Below are 17,193 nucleotides of genomic sequence, written 5' to 3'. Positions count from 1 at the left end.
AGCAATCATACTTAAATGTATTTATAAAGAACTAGAACAGGTAATTACCTTTTCCTAGAAATGAACGAACAAGACTAGTTTTGATGGCGTGAGATGCTTTTGGTAAAAATGCAAAATTAGGCTCGTTCGAGCAGTTAAAAAGAGAAAGTGGCAACTGGCTCATCCAGAGCCCTTTGAAGCTGTCAGGACTGTTACACAACATATCGAGCTGTACCTGCAACCATGAAAAGCAAGTGTTCTAGATTATGGTCTGTATGAAATCAGGAATATACATGGTGTTCATTTGGGACTGACTTCTGGCTTATTTTTCATAGTATTTTACCAAGGGATTGCTTCTACATGATTATTTTCAAGAGAACAATTCTTTTATGCCGGTCTCATCCTAATACTCAACAAAGAAAGTAACAAAGATCATTGCATAGTCTTTCTGAATCTTCACAATGAAAAATATTTTATGACAGCATATAATGTGATAGAAGATAAAGTTTAGGAGCACAACAGACTTGTACAATATTACTAGGGCATAAAATTAGAAAATAATGAATTTAGAAAGCAGGAAAGGAGACTGAAAAGATTAAGAACAAAAAATTACAGCACAGGAACAGGCCCTTCGGCCCTCCAAGCCTGCCCCAATCCAGATCCTCTATCTAAACCTGTCGCCTATTTTCCAAGGATCTGTTATCCCTCTGCTCCCTGCCCATTCATGAATCTGTCTAGATACATCTTAAATGACGCCATCGTGCCTGCCTCTACCACCTCCGCTGGCAACGCATTCCAGGCACCCACTACCCTCTGCGTAAAGAATTTCCACGCATATCTCCCTTAAACTTTTCCCCTCTCACCTTGAAATTGTGACCTCTAGTAATTGAGTCCCCCACTCTGGGGAAAAAGCTTCTTGCTATCCACCCTGTCTGTACCTCCCATGATTGAGGTCTACAGAATCAGGTCCCCCCTCAACCTCCGTCTTTCTAATGTAAATAATCCTAATCTACTCAACCTCTCTTCATAGCTAGCACCCTCCATACCAGGCAACATCCTGGTGAACCTCCTCTGCACCCTCTCCAAAGCATCCACATCTTTTTGGTAATGTGGCGACCAGAACTGTATGCAGTATTCCAAATGCGGTTGAACCAAAGTCCTATACAACTGTAACATGACCTGCCAACTCTTGTACTCAATACCCCATCTGATGAATGAAAGCATGCCGTATGCCTTCTTGACCACTATCAACCTGCGTTGCCACCTTCAGGGTACAATGGACCTGAACACCCAGATCTCTCTGTGCATCAATTTTCCCCAGGGCTTTTCCATTTACTGTATTAATTTGATGAGGGAGGACAGAACTGACACCAAAATTGATGAGATAACAAAGGTGTAGAGCTGGATGAACACAGCAGGCCAAGCAGCATCAGAGGAGCAGGAAGGCTGACGTTTCAGGCCTAGATCCTTCTTCTGATTCTCCAGCATCTGCAGTTCCTACTATCTCTGAACCAAAATTGATGATATAGTTGACAGCTAAGATGGTTATCTAAGATTGCGAAGGGATCTTGATCAGTTGGGGCCAGTGAGCTGAGGAGTGGCAGATTTGGAGAAATGCGAGGTGTTGCATTTTGATGAGACAAACTTATACAGTTAATGGTAGGGTCCTGGGGAATGTTATCGAACAGAGAGACCTAGGGGCACAGATACATAGTTCTTTGAAAGCTGAATCATAGGTAGACAGGATGGTTAAGGTGGTGTTTGGCACACTTGCCTTCATTGCTCAATCATTGAGTATAGGAGTTGGCTTGTCATCTTGAGGTTCTACAGGATGTTAGTGAGGCCACTTTTGGAGTACTGTGTACAGTGCTGGTCACCCTGCTACAGGAAGGATATTATTAAATTGGAGAGGGGACAGAAAAGATTTACCAGGATGTTACTGGGACTGGAGGATTTGAATTATAACAAGAGGATGGGATCTTTTTCATTGGAGTGCAGAAAGTTGAGGGGTGACCCTATTGAGGATTATAAAATCATGAGGGGCATGGATAAGGTGAATAGCAAAAGTATTTTCTTTGGGGTAGGGGATTTCAAAACTAGAGGGCATATTTTTAAGGTGAGAGGAGAAAAGTTTAAAAGGGACCTCAGTGGCAAGTTTTTCACAGAGAGGGTGGTCTATATGCGGAATGAACTGCCAGAGGAAGTGGTAGATACAGGTACAGTTACATTTAAAAGACATTTGAACAGTTACATGAATAGGAAAGCTTTAGAGGGTTATGGAACTAGTTTAGTTTGGGAAACTTGGTCAGCATGGATGAGTTGGACTAAAAGGTCTGTTTCCATGCTGTATGACTCTATTTGTACTAGACATTACCATCTGCATGTCACTTCAGACATTAGATTTATGAGATGGCTGACAATAAATAATACCATAAAGCTCCAGGATAATAATCTTGCTAATTGTAGGAGTGAATATCAGCAATGAATTTAGGATCATCATGTAGAATCTGATAGATTACTTGAAAGCGAGGCTCTCAGATGTAGTACAAAGTATGTACGGCAGGAAAAAGTAGCTTTTTAAAGTGTGTTATAGCAGGTTGAGTGTTTGCATTTTATTTTCAGTAAAGGTTTGATGTAGGATTTGGAGTTTCAAAAGGAACATGGTTGGGAATCACAGTTCCAGGAGAAGAAACATCAGGCAGCATTATTATATTTGAGAATGAATTAATTCATTGCAGTGAGGTCAAGTGTGGGACGATAGATCTGTTCTGGTGATTGTTAGAGGTAAGTGCAAGAGCATGCGGATAAGGAAGAATTAACAAACATTGGACTTTTTGTTTCTTTCATGGGGTATGGGCACCTCAGGGCTGGGAAACATCACTGCCTTACCAAACTGCTGTCCAGGAGGTGATTGGCTGCCTTGAATCACTAGACCACCTGCACTAAGTTACACCCACAGTATTGTTAGCGAGTTCCAAGATTTTGATCCAGCAACTGTGAAGGAGCAGCAAAACAGCTCCAAATTAGGTTGTTGTGTGGCTTGAAGGGGAACTTGTGGATGGTGGTGTTAGCATGTATCTGCTGTCCTTGCCCTATTAAGTAGCAGAGATTGTGCATTTGGAAATCACAGGTTTGGTAGGTGCTGTCTGAGAGGCTTTGGTGAGTTATTGCAGTGCATCTTATAGGAGGTATACACTGTTACCACTGTGTATCGGTGGTGAAGGGAACAGATGTTTAAATTGGTGGAAGGGGTCCCCATCAAGTGGGTTGCTTTGTCATGATGAATGATAAACTTTGAGTGTTACTGGAACTGCACTCGTTCAGGGAGGTGGAGACTAACCCATCACACTTTTACATGGCGGACAGGCACTGGGGAGTCAGCGAGTGAGTTAATCACTGCTGAATTCTTAGCCTCTGATGTACTCTTGAAGCCACGGGAGTTATATGGCTAGCCCAGTTCAGGTTCTAGTCAATTGTAACCAAGAGGGTGTTGATAGTGATTATTCGTCAATGTCGTTGAATGTGAAGGGGAAATGGTTAGATTCCATTGTTTAAAGATAGTCATTAACTGGCACTCGTGCAGTTCAAATGTTACTTGCCAATTGTGAGCTGAAGCCTGAATATTAGCCAAGTCTTGCAACATATGGGCAATGATTACTTCAGTGTCTGAGAAGTCACAATTAGTGCTGAACATTGTGCAATCATAAGGGAAGGTCATTTATGAAGCAGCTAAAAATGGTTGGTGTAGGACTCTACCCTGAGGAATTCTTGACAACAATATCCTGGAGCTTAGATGACTGACCTCTAGCAACCACAACCATCTTCCTTAATGTCAGGTATGATTCCATCTAGTGGAGAGTTTTCCCATCTGAATCCCAATGATGTCAATTTTGCTAGGTCACCTCTGGAATTCAGCTCTTAGGTTCCCAATTGGATCAAGACTGTTTGAGATCAGGAGTTGAGTGGCCCTGGTGGAACGTTTTAATATGCAAACTTTCAAGTTAGCTCATAGTATTTTCTTTTTGAAAAAGATAACTTAATTTTCAACAGTTCCTTTAAATTAAATGTAAATGTTCTATTAATTCTGCAGCTAGGCAGCAAAATTGTACCTTTACAGAATCCAACCACTTCTTCATGGAGCACATCCTCGCATCACAGTGAAATTGGTTTTGAGTCAGTTTGATGTCCACAGCACCACCTACTGATCGAATGATGGGGTTTAGTATCTCTCTAGAAAAGGCGACTAGTTTATTCCTGGACAAATCCAATAATCTCATATTGTTTTGAGAGTTGAAGGCTGATTTGCTTATAAATGTAATTCCTGAACCTGCAAAAACAATTCACAGATTTGTAGTGAGTAAAAGTTAAAAGAAGATTCATTTTTTGTTACATAAATGGAAAACACACACATAAGGATTCAAGTGTCAAACTGGGTTAGGGACAGTTGGCAGATTTTTTTAAACAAAGTAGTTAATTCCAAATATTACCATATTTATCATACCTTGATCATAAAGGTTAATCATAGATTGATTAGACTAAGTAAGTAAATAGTTTTCATAAACCATTGGTTAATAAACTAACACACAGTAAATATTTTCTGAAAAGTCTCATCAATCAATGAATACTAAGATTCATCAGGCAGACAGGATGACATTTTCCACATGTTTCTCATTGTAGTGGTGATTGCTGTGTTGGATACTGACTCAATAATCGGGCCCCTACATCTTAGTGTTGCCTACTGACCTGACGTCAGAATGTGTGAATTTTTTTTAAACCTGTTTGAATAAAGGAAATAGAGAGGAACAAATGACAGCTCATTCAAGATTTGTTCTCACCTATAATTCTGTGTTACACAACAATAGCTCATATTCATAGAGCTTTTAACGGAGCAAACCAGCCCACGGCACTTCACAGGAGAGTTATCACACTCCATTTTACATCAAATCTGCTTGATGAAAGCCCAAAGCATGAAAGTAAATGCACCAGAGAATACATTCCCTTATGAAAACGTGAATAGAAAATGATCAGATCTGTTAAACATTACAAAGAAAATAATGGCATGCTAGAAAAACATACTTAGTCTTTTAACAGGTCAGCACCTATGAAGAGGAAGAGTTACTAATTTGAGCAGAATTTTTCAGAATTGAAAACTAAAATATAAACAAGCATTTTAATAAGGGAGCAAAACAAAGTGATTTATATATTTGAAGATACTGAATTAAATTACCGAATGCCTACTTAAAAGATGGCAGGTAATTAAGATTATAAAATTTAAAGGAAGACATTTTCTGCTTTTTGTCATTTATATAACTGATTTGGATGTGAACATAGGAGGTATGTTTACCAAGTTTGCAGAGGACACCAAAATTGGAGGTGTAGTAGACAGCGAAGGGTACCTCAGAGTATAACAGGATCTTGATCAAATGTGCCAATGGACCGAGGAGTGGCAGATGGGGTTTAATTTAGATAAATGTGAGGCGCTGTGTTTTGCTCGGTTATGTACCCTCTATGCCTTGATACTGAGAAGGTTGGGCACTACTGCTGATCAACAAGATGCACTGCAGCAACTTTCCAAGGCTCTTTGACAATATTGTTGCAGGTGCAGTCAAACAGAGTCTACACTTCACCATGTGGTGACTAGATCTTGTATGGTCTGGATGTTATGTCTTCTTTAAGATCCTGAAGTGTTCTGCAGCAAATCCATGGGACAATACCATAATGAGTGGTGCTTCAGGCACCCCTCAGTATTAATCTTTCAGACTATACACCCTGAGAACAAGCACCTTCCAAACTCATGACCTTTATGGCCGAGAAGGGCAGCAGATGCATGGCAACACCACCACTAGCAAGTTCCCTTCCGAGCCGTACACACTATTCTGACTTGGAAATATATCACTGAGTCAAATTGCTGGAACTCCCTTCCAAAGAGCACTGTGGATATACCTATTAAACGTGGATGACAGCAGTTCAGGAAGGTGATTCATAGATTACAGATTCATAGAATCCCTATAGCATGGAAACAGGTCCTTCGGCTCAACAAGTCCACATCAAACTTCAGAGCAACCCACCCAGACTCATCCCCCTGTAATCCACCTAATCTACACATCCCTGAACACTATGAGCAATTTAGCATGGTCAATCCACCTAGCCTGCAAATCTTTGGACTGTGGGAGGAAACCGGAGAACCTAGGCAGAAACCCACACAGACACCATCAATTTCTGAAGGGGAATGAAGGAGGGGAAATAAATGCTGGTAAAACGAGCAACATTTATATCTTGTGAACAAATTCAAAAACATCCACTGCACTATTCCCAGATGAGCAATTCTGCATCCAGCCCATGGATTTATACTTTTAATCACTGACCTTCTACTATCCAACTATTCTCAAACCCACTGGTATAAAGAACAAAGAGGGAACAGAAAGAGTTGGAAGAGGAATCAATAAGATGGGAAATTAGGTAGGGAGTGAATCAGGTGGTCAGTTGCTGACATCCACTTCCTATCTGGTGGGAACAGTTCAATTATTAAGTGCAAATTGCTGTCTCAGTGGACAGTACTGTGGCAAGAGGTAAATGGATGTGTTATTCTTATTGCAGGTGTTGATAATAAGAAGGGAAAGAGCAACTTGAAGTAGAGATAGTGGAAGACTAAAGAATGTTTATGAGAGAGAGCAGTACCCTGAGTACAGAGAGCTGAGGGGGAAGATGTGGTGGGATTCTATTGCAGATGATGCATTAAGGATAATAGAATGGCTGGTGGGATAAAAGGTGAGAAAAAAGGGTTAATAAAATTGAGATCTGATGCAGTCAATGACCCAGTGACTACTGAGGGGAAATATCAACTGTGGAAGAATGACAGTCTTAAAATGCTTGATGATATTTTCATTTTCAGCTCTTTATTCTTATCAAAATCTGAACCTAATGTTTCAATTAGGTATGCCCACACTGTTTTGTGTTATTAATATCCCTGTATACTTACCGATCTAAACACAGGGTGTAATGAGATAGTTATTTTCCTTTGGAAAAATTTGCACTCAAATAATTTCAATGCATTACAGCTGAATTAGAAGTACTGAAACAACTCCTGAAAATTTTTAGAAGTGATGAACATTTATCATTTAATTGAAACACTAGATAGTGTACATTGTTACCTGACAATCGCAGCGTCTGTAGTTTGGTCAGTTTATAAAAGTACTGCGTTAATATCCGATCAATTTTATTATTGGATAAGTCCAGTTCCTGAAGCAATTGCATTTGATTAATAACTGGTACAAATGTGAGGTTGAGGCCTCTGAGAATCAGCACCTGAAGGAAATAATTTAACGCCAGTCAGTATATTTTTCATGCTCTGTATGCTCAGAGATATTCTCATCAATACTATTCAGCCCCAAACATTTACTTGCTCCAGAGAAAATTCCACAGGGTTGGTCTCATTGCCTTCCTGCATACTTGACTGTAAATGTATTTGTGTTTGCTTCTTGACTTTTGACGTGGAGGTACTGGTGTTGGACTGTGGTGGACAAGGTCCAAAATGACACGACACCAGGTTATAGTCCAACAGATTTATTTGATGAGGATGTACTAAACAAACCTAAGATGCTGTTAAATCTTTAATTAATTAGAAGGTTTTAATTGATTAATATGTATATGTAAATCCCTGAATTCCTTTCAAGTCATTGTCCTGTGAGAACTAAAGGTTTTATTGGTGCACATCCTCATCAATGGTGTGACCCTTTGATCTTTTACTTATAAATTCTGTGTCTGATGTCACCTGTCTCACTAACACCTGAAGGAGTAAGGCTCCGAGTGCTTGTGATTTCAAATAAACCTGTTGGACTACAACCTGATGTTGTGTCATTTCTGACCTTCTTGACTCTTGATTTTTAAAATTGCTTGACTTTAGCACATCTGGTTTGTCAGATTTATACAGTGCTTTCTTGCCTGTTGTGCTGATTACAAATGCAAGTTTCAGAGACCTTGGAAAACTGAACCGGTACAAACTAGGCTTTTATCAGTAGGATGTTTGCAGTCATTATGACCTGCATAACAGAAATGCTTCATTTAGGCTACCATTTCCAAATTCTCAGAGCATTTGTTACATTGATGATAATAGAGTAACTCCCTGTGGGTTCACTTGGCAGACCTCCACTGGAAACAACGCTACCATCAAAAGTGGTACCTTCACCTTTGACTGCTGGATATTAATCATGTGTGAGTAATGTACTCTGACCTACCTGTCATTGGAGCAGCAATTTTCTTTTCTGTGTTGTGAAGCTATTGCTGTTTTTATGCCTGAACCTCATTCTGTTCTGATAAGTTGTGCCTTAAACATTTTTGAGTTCCTTCTCTCCAAATGAACTAGCTCAGACCCAACACAGAGTCAAATTGGGTCCAAGTCAACAGATTGAGACATTTGTTGACCAGCAATTTTGTAGGAAAATTGCTTGTTTGCAATTTTGAATTATTGCTGGGATGTTGGGGGGTGATGGTGGTGGGGAAGGAGGTTGGATAAAACATGGTTAAATAATCCCAGCAGACGAGAGGGCTGGATTAAAAATCAGGAAAAACCCTTTTAATTTAACGAGAAGAAAGCTTTAAAGTTTTGTGTCCAGTACAAATATTCACTTGCTTCCCCAAAGAATGTCATCCCTGACTGAGATTTAACTTGGTAAATTAAATCAAATCAGGTTTAGGTATGCATCTCAAGTTGAATTCCTTCTTACTTTCCATTTATTTCCCCATGGGCTCCTTTTGAGATGTTCAACTTTTTTAAAAAAAAAAACTTAACCCACTTTTCTAATCAACCTGTTCAGAGATGTTATTATACACCTCCGGATCAAGTGGGATGTCAATCCAGGCCTTCTGGTCCAGGGGTAGGGACACTACCACTGCACCACAAGATGCCCCTTGATATTTTCATGAGGGCCAAGTTTTCAGGAGTTGTAGCTGTGTTGACAATTATGAGGGAATTCAGAGCTTTCAGGTTTTCCCTTTTATTCTCACTATCATCTTTATTAGATGATACAGTCTCATAGTAACATTACCTTTTTTACAAGAGAGATTTTTGGGGTAATTGGACAGCAAGTAGCATAACTGGAAGAATTTAACAATATACCAAGTGATCATTACTGCTTCATTAAACTTGAAGGCACAACATACAAGGAAACCATTAATTTCAAAAATCACAGGTTTTAAAATTGACATAAAATAACAGACATCATTTAGCAACTAATAATCTTAAAAAAAATGACAGACATCTATACACAAGAAGCCAGCATCATAATCACACTGTCCACAGTCTGGTGAAGTGGTGTAAACAGTTGCATGTCTCTCTCTATAACAGTCACTGCACTTCAAGTTCTGAGGAAGGGTCATTGGACCTGAAATGTTAATTCAGATTTCTCTCCACAGATGCTGTCAGACCTGTTGAGCTTTTCCAGCTATTTCTGTTTTTGTTTCAGATCTCCAGCATCTGCCGTTCTTTCGGTTTTTATTTAGTACTGCACTTCAAGTATTTCATAGATGAGATGTGATAACACAAATGTAAACCTTTATGAAATCAGTATCAACTTATCCAATTGAAGTTTCATTACAAGAGTAACGTTAGTACAATCCACGATTGCATAAGTGAGGAGTCCAAAACTCTTCTCTACCCATCAAAGCTCCTCTGCCCCTTTGCTGTCTTCCCTCGCCCCACCCAATTTGATAGCAACAATTAAAACCATCAAATTTATACGTTGTATTTTTTGTGTTAAGAAGCAGGAGACATGGGCACAAATTTTCTGATAGTTGGATACACTTGTTTCTGAAGTGTAGATGGGACCTTCATGTGGGAACCCTGTGGAATCTCCATTGTAACAGACTCGAAAGGAATTGCCCAGGAAATTGAAGATTCCCCTGAACAACTTTGAAACTTCCAAAGTTCTCCATTTAAGTCACAAAATTCGGAGGGTTTCACTGCAGTTAATTAAATTGTTGCTCGGGATAAGTTTTACTTTTGAATACATTGTCTAACTCCTGAATAACTATTAAACTGACGCCCAACTAACCTCACTAACAAAAATGAAACAAAGAACTGCAGATGCTGGAAATCAGAAACAAAAACAGAAATGCTGGAAAACGCAGCAGGTCTGGCCGAATCTGTGGATGTAAAGTAGAGCCAACGTTTCGGGTCCAGTGACCTTTCTTCAGAACTTCTCTATATTGAGCTTTATCTACCACCCATTCGCCCAATCTACCAAAATATCACTATCCTTTTAAATTTCAACACTTGACTCGTAATTTACTGTTCTGCCAAGGTTTCTGTCGTCTGAAAACTTTGAAATTTTTCCAAACACACAGGATCTAGCAACGATCCCAATTCCAATCCCTGCAGAACTCGACAAACATTCACCCAGTCTGAAAAATACACATTAACCATTACTTTCTGTTTGCATCCCTCAGTCAAATTTTATATCCACATTGCTACTGTCTCTTTTATGTCACTACCTATGACTGTTCTCACAAATCTCTTATGTGGCATGGTATTGAATGCCTTATGGAAGTCCATTTACACCAGATCAACGGCATTCCCCTCATTAAGCATCTCTGTACCACTTCAAAAAGCTTCAGGAAGTTATTTAGATACAATTTTCCCTTTCAAAAAATATCCATGCTGACTCTTCCATATCAATTCACATTTTTCAATGTGACTATTAACTCTATCCTGAATAGTTGCTTCTGGAAGTATTCCCACCACATTTCCACAATTTGCACTCTGACTTCCTTCAAATATTCTCGGATGCCATCCTGTCCTAGTGCCTTTTCAACTTGAAGTACTGACAGTTTACACAATATCTCATCAATTTTAAATAATAGTGGGAGGTGACATCAATTAATGCCCATCAGCCTCAACAAACACCTCACCCAGACCAATTAGAATGTAATAATCGTGGTGAGGGTTGTGGCTTGGGAAGAGATAATAAGCAATGAGCTCTAGTAACCAGATACATCCTACGTTTGAAATTGAAGTTCATACAGTCTGATGTCTCATTGGAAGTAGAAAACCCAAAGGCACTGGACAGCAACCAAATGTCAATGATGCACTCGAAGCAAAATTGGGAAGCAAGCATAGTAGCAAGTCTGTAAAGGTACTGCTTTAATAAGCATTATTTTATAACTTAAGTAAAGTTTCCTGAGTTACCACAGCAGTTTGTCTACTGTTACCTTAAACAAATAACTATTGGGACTGGAGACCAATTGTGACCTAAATCTTACAGCTATGAGAAATAAACCTAATCAGACATTTCTGGAATTTGCAAGACAGAAATAAATGCAGAAATCTGTGGTTTCAATCACTGAAGTTAGGGACACATTTTGAGAACATGGGGTAATCATGATTGATGAATTGCAAAATAATAATCTGCTAACACTAAAGACTTTATTAGATGAGCATCAAGTATCAAAGATCCTAGATTTGGCAGTTCTGGTGGCTACATTTGATATATATTAATGATTTAGATAAATGTAATATCTCCAAGTGTGCACGTGACACAAAGCTGAATGGGAAGGATGCAGAGATGCTCCAGTGTGATTTGGACAAGTGAGTAGATGAATATATTACAAATGAAGTATATTGTGGATAAATGTGTGGTTATCCACTTTGGTAGCCAAAACTATTATCTGAATGGTGATAGATTGGGAAAGAGGAGGTGCAATGAGACCTGGGTGTCCTTGTTCACCAGTCACTGAAAGTAAACATTCAAGTGCAGCAGATGGTGAAGGTGACAGATGGTATGTTAGCCTTCATAGTAAGAGGATGGGAGTACAGGAGCAGGGATGTCTTGCCGCAATTATACAGGGCCTTGGTAAGACTAAACCTGGAATAGTGTGTGTTGTTTTGGTCTCTTTATCTGAGGAAGGATGTCCTGTTTATGGAGGGAATTAAACAAAGATTGATCAGACTGATTCCCAGGATGGCAGGAAGGGTCGGAAGGGATATGGCCCCAAATGCTAGCAAGTGGGACTAGATCAGTATTGGATGTCTGGTCAGCATGGACGAGTTGGACCGAAGGGTCTGTTTCTGTGCTGTACAACTCTATGACTTAAGATGACAGACTAGATTGAGTCAGACTATATTCACTGTAGTTTAGAAGAATGAGAGGGGATCTCATTGAAACACAAAATTCTAACACGACCAGATGGGATAAATTTAGGAAGGATATTCAGATTACTAGGGAGTCCAGAACTAGCGGTTACAGATTATGGATACAGGGTAGATCATTTATGATTGAGGTGAGGAGATACTTTGTTACCCAGACAGTGGCGAGCCTGTGGAATTATAGAACATAGAACAGTACAGCACATTACAGGCCCTTCGGCCCACGATGGTGTGCCGACCTATTATCCTACTAAGATCAATCTACCCTGCATACCTTACATTTTACTATCCTCCATGTGCCTATCCAAGAGTCACTTAGACGTCTCTAAAGTATCTGACTCCACTAACACTGCTGGCAGCGCATTCCACATGCCCACCACTCTGTGTAAAGAACCTACCTCTGACACCTCCTCTACACCTTCCTCCAATCACCTTAAAATTATGCCCCCTCGTAATAGTCATTTCTGCCCTGGGAAAAAGTCTCTGACTATCCACTCTGTGCCTATCATCTTGTACCCCACTATCAAGTCACCTCTCCTCATTCTTCGCTCCAATGAAAAAAGCCCTAGCTCCCTCAAGCTTTCCTCATAAGACCTGCCCTCCAGTCCAGGCAGCATCCTGGTAAATCTCCTCTGCACCCTCTCTAAAGCTTCCACATCCTTCCTATAATGAGGTGACCAGAACTGAACACAGTATTCCAAGTGTGGTCTAACCAGGGTTTTATAGGAGCTGCAGCATAACCTCGCGGCTCTTAAGCCCAATTCCCCTGCCAATGAAAGCCAACACACCATATCTGCCACAAAGTGGTTGAGGCCAAAACATTGAATTCTTTCTAGGAGGAGTTGGGTATAGCTCTTAGAACTAAAGCGACCATAGGATATGGGAAGAAGTGGGAACAGGGTAATGAGTTGGACGATTAACAATGATCATATTGAATGGACGAGCAGACTTGAAGGGCTGAAAAGCCTACTCCTGCTCCTAATTTTTATATGTCACATAGTTACATGTAAGGAGATGGACATATGGGAATCAATATGAAAGTTGGGGCAATAGAAAATCTGGGGGTGGAAAAGGTACTAATTTTAGGGAACAAGCAGAATAATAATATAATAAAAAAGGAAGTAAGTCTAGAATCTAAAAGGAATGTAAAGAAAATTATATGCTTACACTGTAATATGGCAGGCATACCAAAACCAATTGCTAGAAATTAGGAGACCTATTGTAGTTCTAAGAACACCTAAAGAATCCTTGTAGTTGTACGAGGAAAGAAATGGCTACTAAAACTGTAACAGTGAAATGGGTGAAGTGTGTTTCTTCACAACTACTAGGAATAGTGTGATAGCTCAGGATCATCAACAGAACTATTCCTCAAGTATTGCAAAGAAAGAGTCAGACTGCTGGAGGTTCTAGATATGTTAAGTCAAACAGGGAAAGATTCCCTTTACTCTCAATAAGATAAATAAAACAACTTTGGAAAGGTTTAGTGATTTTGTTTATGGAACAAAGGTATTCTTCAGAGACATACCAATAAAGATTTATTTACTTGTTATTGGGATGTGGGTTAAGCTGGCCAGGCCAGCATTCATCGACAATCCCCAAGTGCCCAAAGGGCTGTTAAAGTGAACCATGTTGTTGTGGGTCTGGGAACATATGTAGGTAAGACAGGGTGTGGATGGCATATTTCCTTCCCTAAAGGGTATTGGTGAACCAGGTGAATGTTGATGCCATTCAGCAGTGGCTACATGGCCTTTGAGAGATGCAAACACACATTATAGCTTGTGATTAGAGCCTATTATCAGCTATGTCTTAATGATTTGTTGTTATGGGTTGCCATTAGGGATGTCCCCAATGAGTTCACAGGATTCAGTCCTTTTGACCTGATATATGAACATGAGATGAGGCCCCCATTAAATTAAAGAAAAAAATATAAATCAAAGCTCAGAGACTACATTCCCAAAATATATGTCAAGTTACCAGGAAAATGACCCAACTTATGCGAGACTACAAAAAAAGCATTTGAAAATTGTTCAACAAACAAGCAGCTGGAACAGATAAAAATAAAAAATCAAAGCTCAAAATTTTGTCTCTGGAGACAAGGTGATGTTATTTTTACTTGTCTCTGGGGATCCACAGAAAGGAAGATTCACTGGACTTTATCATCAAAAAGAAACTCAATGATATAAATAATGTAGTGAGTATTCAGACAGGAGGAAAAATCAACAACCGTGTCATGTTAATATGTTCAAGTGAAACTGTGACAGAAATCAGAGTCAGAAGAGTGCATTTACAGCAGTGAAATGAGTAGGAAATGAAGTAGAAATATCTACTTGAGAATGAATCAGAAATTGAAAACTAAAGTCCATCCTCCAGTAATTAGACTGGACCATATGGTATTGATAAAATCCATCTGGCATTTTAGCAATGTTCAGAATTGAACTGTTGTTGGTGCATTTTCAAGAATAATCAACAAGGTGATTGCAACTTGTGGAGCAGACTCGATGGAGTGAATGGCTACTTCTGCTTCTACCTCATATGGCCTTGTACACATTGATGGTATTGTTGGGTTAAACCAAACCTGGGAAAAATCTTTATAACACTTGAACAGACTGTTTGATTGGCCACAAAGAACCATGTTCATTATAAACTAAGCAAAAAGCGAATTTACCAAAAGGAAAAGTAACTTATTCGGACCACAGTGGGACAAGGCCACATAGCAGCCAGAGAAGGAAAAATAATGGCTATATTGAGTGGTCAGTACTTAAGACAGAGCAAAAGGTTTTGTGCTACATAGGCATGAGTGAATTCTACATTGCTGCAATTTTCAGCACTGTACTGGCTCCCCTGACAAGGCTGTTAAAGAAAAGCAAGAACTTTTAATGGACAGAGAGTGTCAGAGTGCCTTTGATATCTTTAAACTGTATGACTACTGCATCAATTTTAACAGCATTGAACTATGCTCATTCATTTAAACTGGCAGGTGAAATCAGCAATGTATGTGTTGGCATGCATTTTAAATAATAAAAAATGAGATATCATTGAATGACTACTCAGTTACTCAAAAAGCTGAATGCTTGCCAGCAGAAATACTCAACTGTAGAAAAGGAGACCTTGAATTTGGTGTTGGATCTATGTCATTTTAAAATTTACTGTCAAAGAAGTGCGAGACTATCATTTATATGGAGCAAAGTCCTCTGACTTTGAGCTAAGTATCATAACAAGAATTGGAGACTGTTTCTTGACGTTTAATACTACAACTGTACAATTTGAAAATTATTGATGTAGCAGAAAGAGACAATACCACAGCTGGTGCTTTATCAAGACCAAACCTGAAGTAAAATGAATGTTGTGTTCAAAATGGACTTGTGAGGAATGATGTTTATGAAAGGTCTTTGTGTATTTGATGTAAATAATTATTACTTCTGCTGTAAAATCTGTAATAATAAAACAGAAATAATGAGCGTGTCTTTTAAAGATGTGCTTTCATCTCTATTCCCCTCAGGGAGATATTAGGAACAATATATAACTTTAAGTTTAATTGATATACCACATCTTTGAATGAAGAATGGGGCTCGTGATTTTTATTTTTAAAATAAAGAGTTGTTATTGTGGGCTGAATGTGGGAAATCTGGAGGCTTGTCTGTAGATCTGCATTTTTAATAAGAATTTTCAACCCCCAAAGAGAAGCAAAATGGTTTAGTACATTAAAAAAAAGTAGAAACAAACTTCTGTTGTCTAGCAACAGGAGTCCTAGAGCACTTGAAGAGATGAAACAATGCAGAAATCAAATAGACAGACAGTCAGTGGCTATGTGCCAAAGACAGACTGCTGGGAACGGAGTTTCAGGAAATCATGTTCGTTGGAAGTTAAAGCAAGTAGTGAGTTTAAAAAATGTCTCCGTTAAAGATGAAGGAGAAAGCATTGAGTGAATGTGTAAAAATTTGTCAGAAGAAACATGTGTGGCTCTGGCAGCCTGAGCAAGAAATCTTAATATGGGGACAGTGGTAATTCTTCACTGGGCTTTCAGTGCTTGTGCGGATATTGCTGGGACAAAATTGCTGTGATTTCAATCCTTCTCTGATGTCACTAAAGAAATCTTTCTATAAGAATAAAAAAGTGCAGATGCTGGGATGTCTGAAACAATCAGTGCTGGAGAAATCCCCATGTCAGGCAGCATGTGTAGAGAGAAAAAGAGTTAATATTTCGAATCCAGGGACCTTTCATCAGAAACAAGAGACAACAAGGTGCAGGGCTGGATGAACACAGCAGGCCAAGCAGCATCATAGGAGCAGAAAGGCTGACGTTTCGGGCCTCGATCCTTCATCAGCAAAGGGGGAGGGGCAAGGGGGTTCTGAAATAAATAGGGAGAGAGTGGGAGGCGGATAGAAGATGGATAGAGGAGAGGATAGGTAGAGAGGAAACAAACAGGTCGAAGAGGCGGGGTTGGAGCCAGTAAAGGTGAGTGTAGGTGGGGAGTTAGGGAGGGGATAGGTCAGTCCAGGGAGGACGGAAAGGTCAAGGGGGAGGGATGAGGTTAGTAGGTAGGAGATGGGGGTGCGGCTTGAGGTGGGAGGAAGGGATAGGTGGGAGGAAGAACAGGTGGGAGGCGGGGACAACCTAGACTGGTTTTGGGATGCAGTAGGGGGAGGGGAGATTTTGAAGCTTGTGAAATCCACATTGATACCATTGGGCTGCAGGGTTCCCAAGCGGAATATGAGTTGCTGTTCCTGCAACCTTCGGGTGGCATCGTTGTGGCACTGCAGGAGGCCCAGGATGGACATGTCGTCTGAGGAATGGGAGGGGGAGTTGAAATGGTTCGTGACTGGGAGGTGCAGTTGTTTATTGCGAACTGAGCGTAGGTGTTCTGCAAAGCGGTCCCCGAGCCTCCGCTTGGTTTCCCCGATGTAGAGGAGGCCACACTGGGTACAGCGGATGCAGTATACCACATTGGCAGATGTGCAGGTGAACATCTGCTTGATGTGGAAAGTCTTCTTGGGGCCTGGGATGGGGGTGAGGGAGGAGGTATGGGGGCAGGTGTAGCACTTCCTGCGGTTGCAGGGAAAAGTGCCGGGTGTGGT

At 40.0% G+C, this 17,193-nt stretch overlaps 1 protein-coding gene across 2 annotated transcripts in view; it reads right to left on the bottom strand.

Annotated features, from left to right (window-relative positions):
* The window catches only part of LOC125483698 (leucine-rich repeat and immunoglobulin-like domain-containing nogo receptor-interacting protein 4), a 27,153-nt gene that overhangs the window by 2,456 nt on the left and 7,504 nt on the right, over positions 1–17,193 (bottom strand). For both annotated transcript variants that reach the window (XM_048600012.1, XM_048600017.1), the window contains exons 4-6: positions 7,131–7,284; positions 4,089–4,306; positions 49–214 (exon numbers count right to left, since the gene is read on the bottom strand). In XM_048600012.1, the coding sequence (XP_048455969.1) occupies positions 49–214; positions 4,089–4,306; positions 7,131–7,284 (538 nt within the window). The remainder of the gene's footprint in view (positions 1–48; positions 215–4,088; positions 4,307–7,130; positions 7,285–17,193) is intronic.

The sequence above is a fragment of the Rhincodon typus genome, chromosome 1, assembly GCF_021869965.1.
Source record: "Rhincodon typus isolate 14 chromosome 1, sRhiTyp1.1, whole genome shotgun sequence".
Classification (NCBI taxonomy): domain Eukaryota; kingdom Metazoa; phylum Chordata; class Chondrichthyes; order Orectolobiformes; family Rhincodontidae; genus Rhincodon; species Rhincodon typus.
The sequence above is the reverse complement of the archived record's forward strand: the minus strand, read 5'-3'. Positions and strand labels throughout refer to the sequence as shown.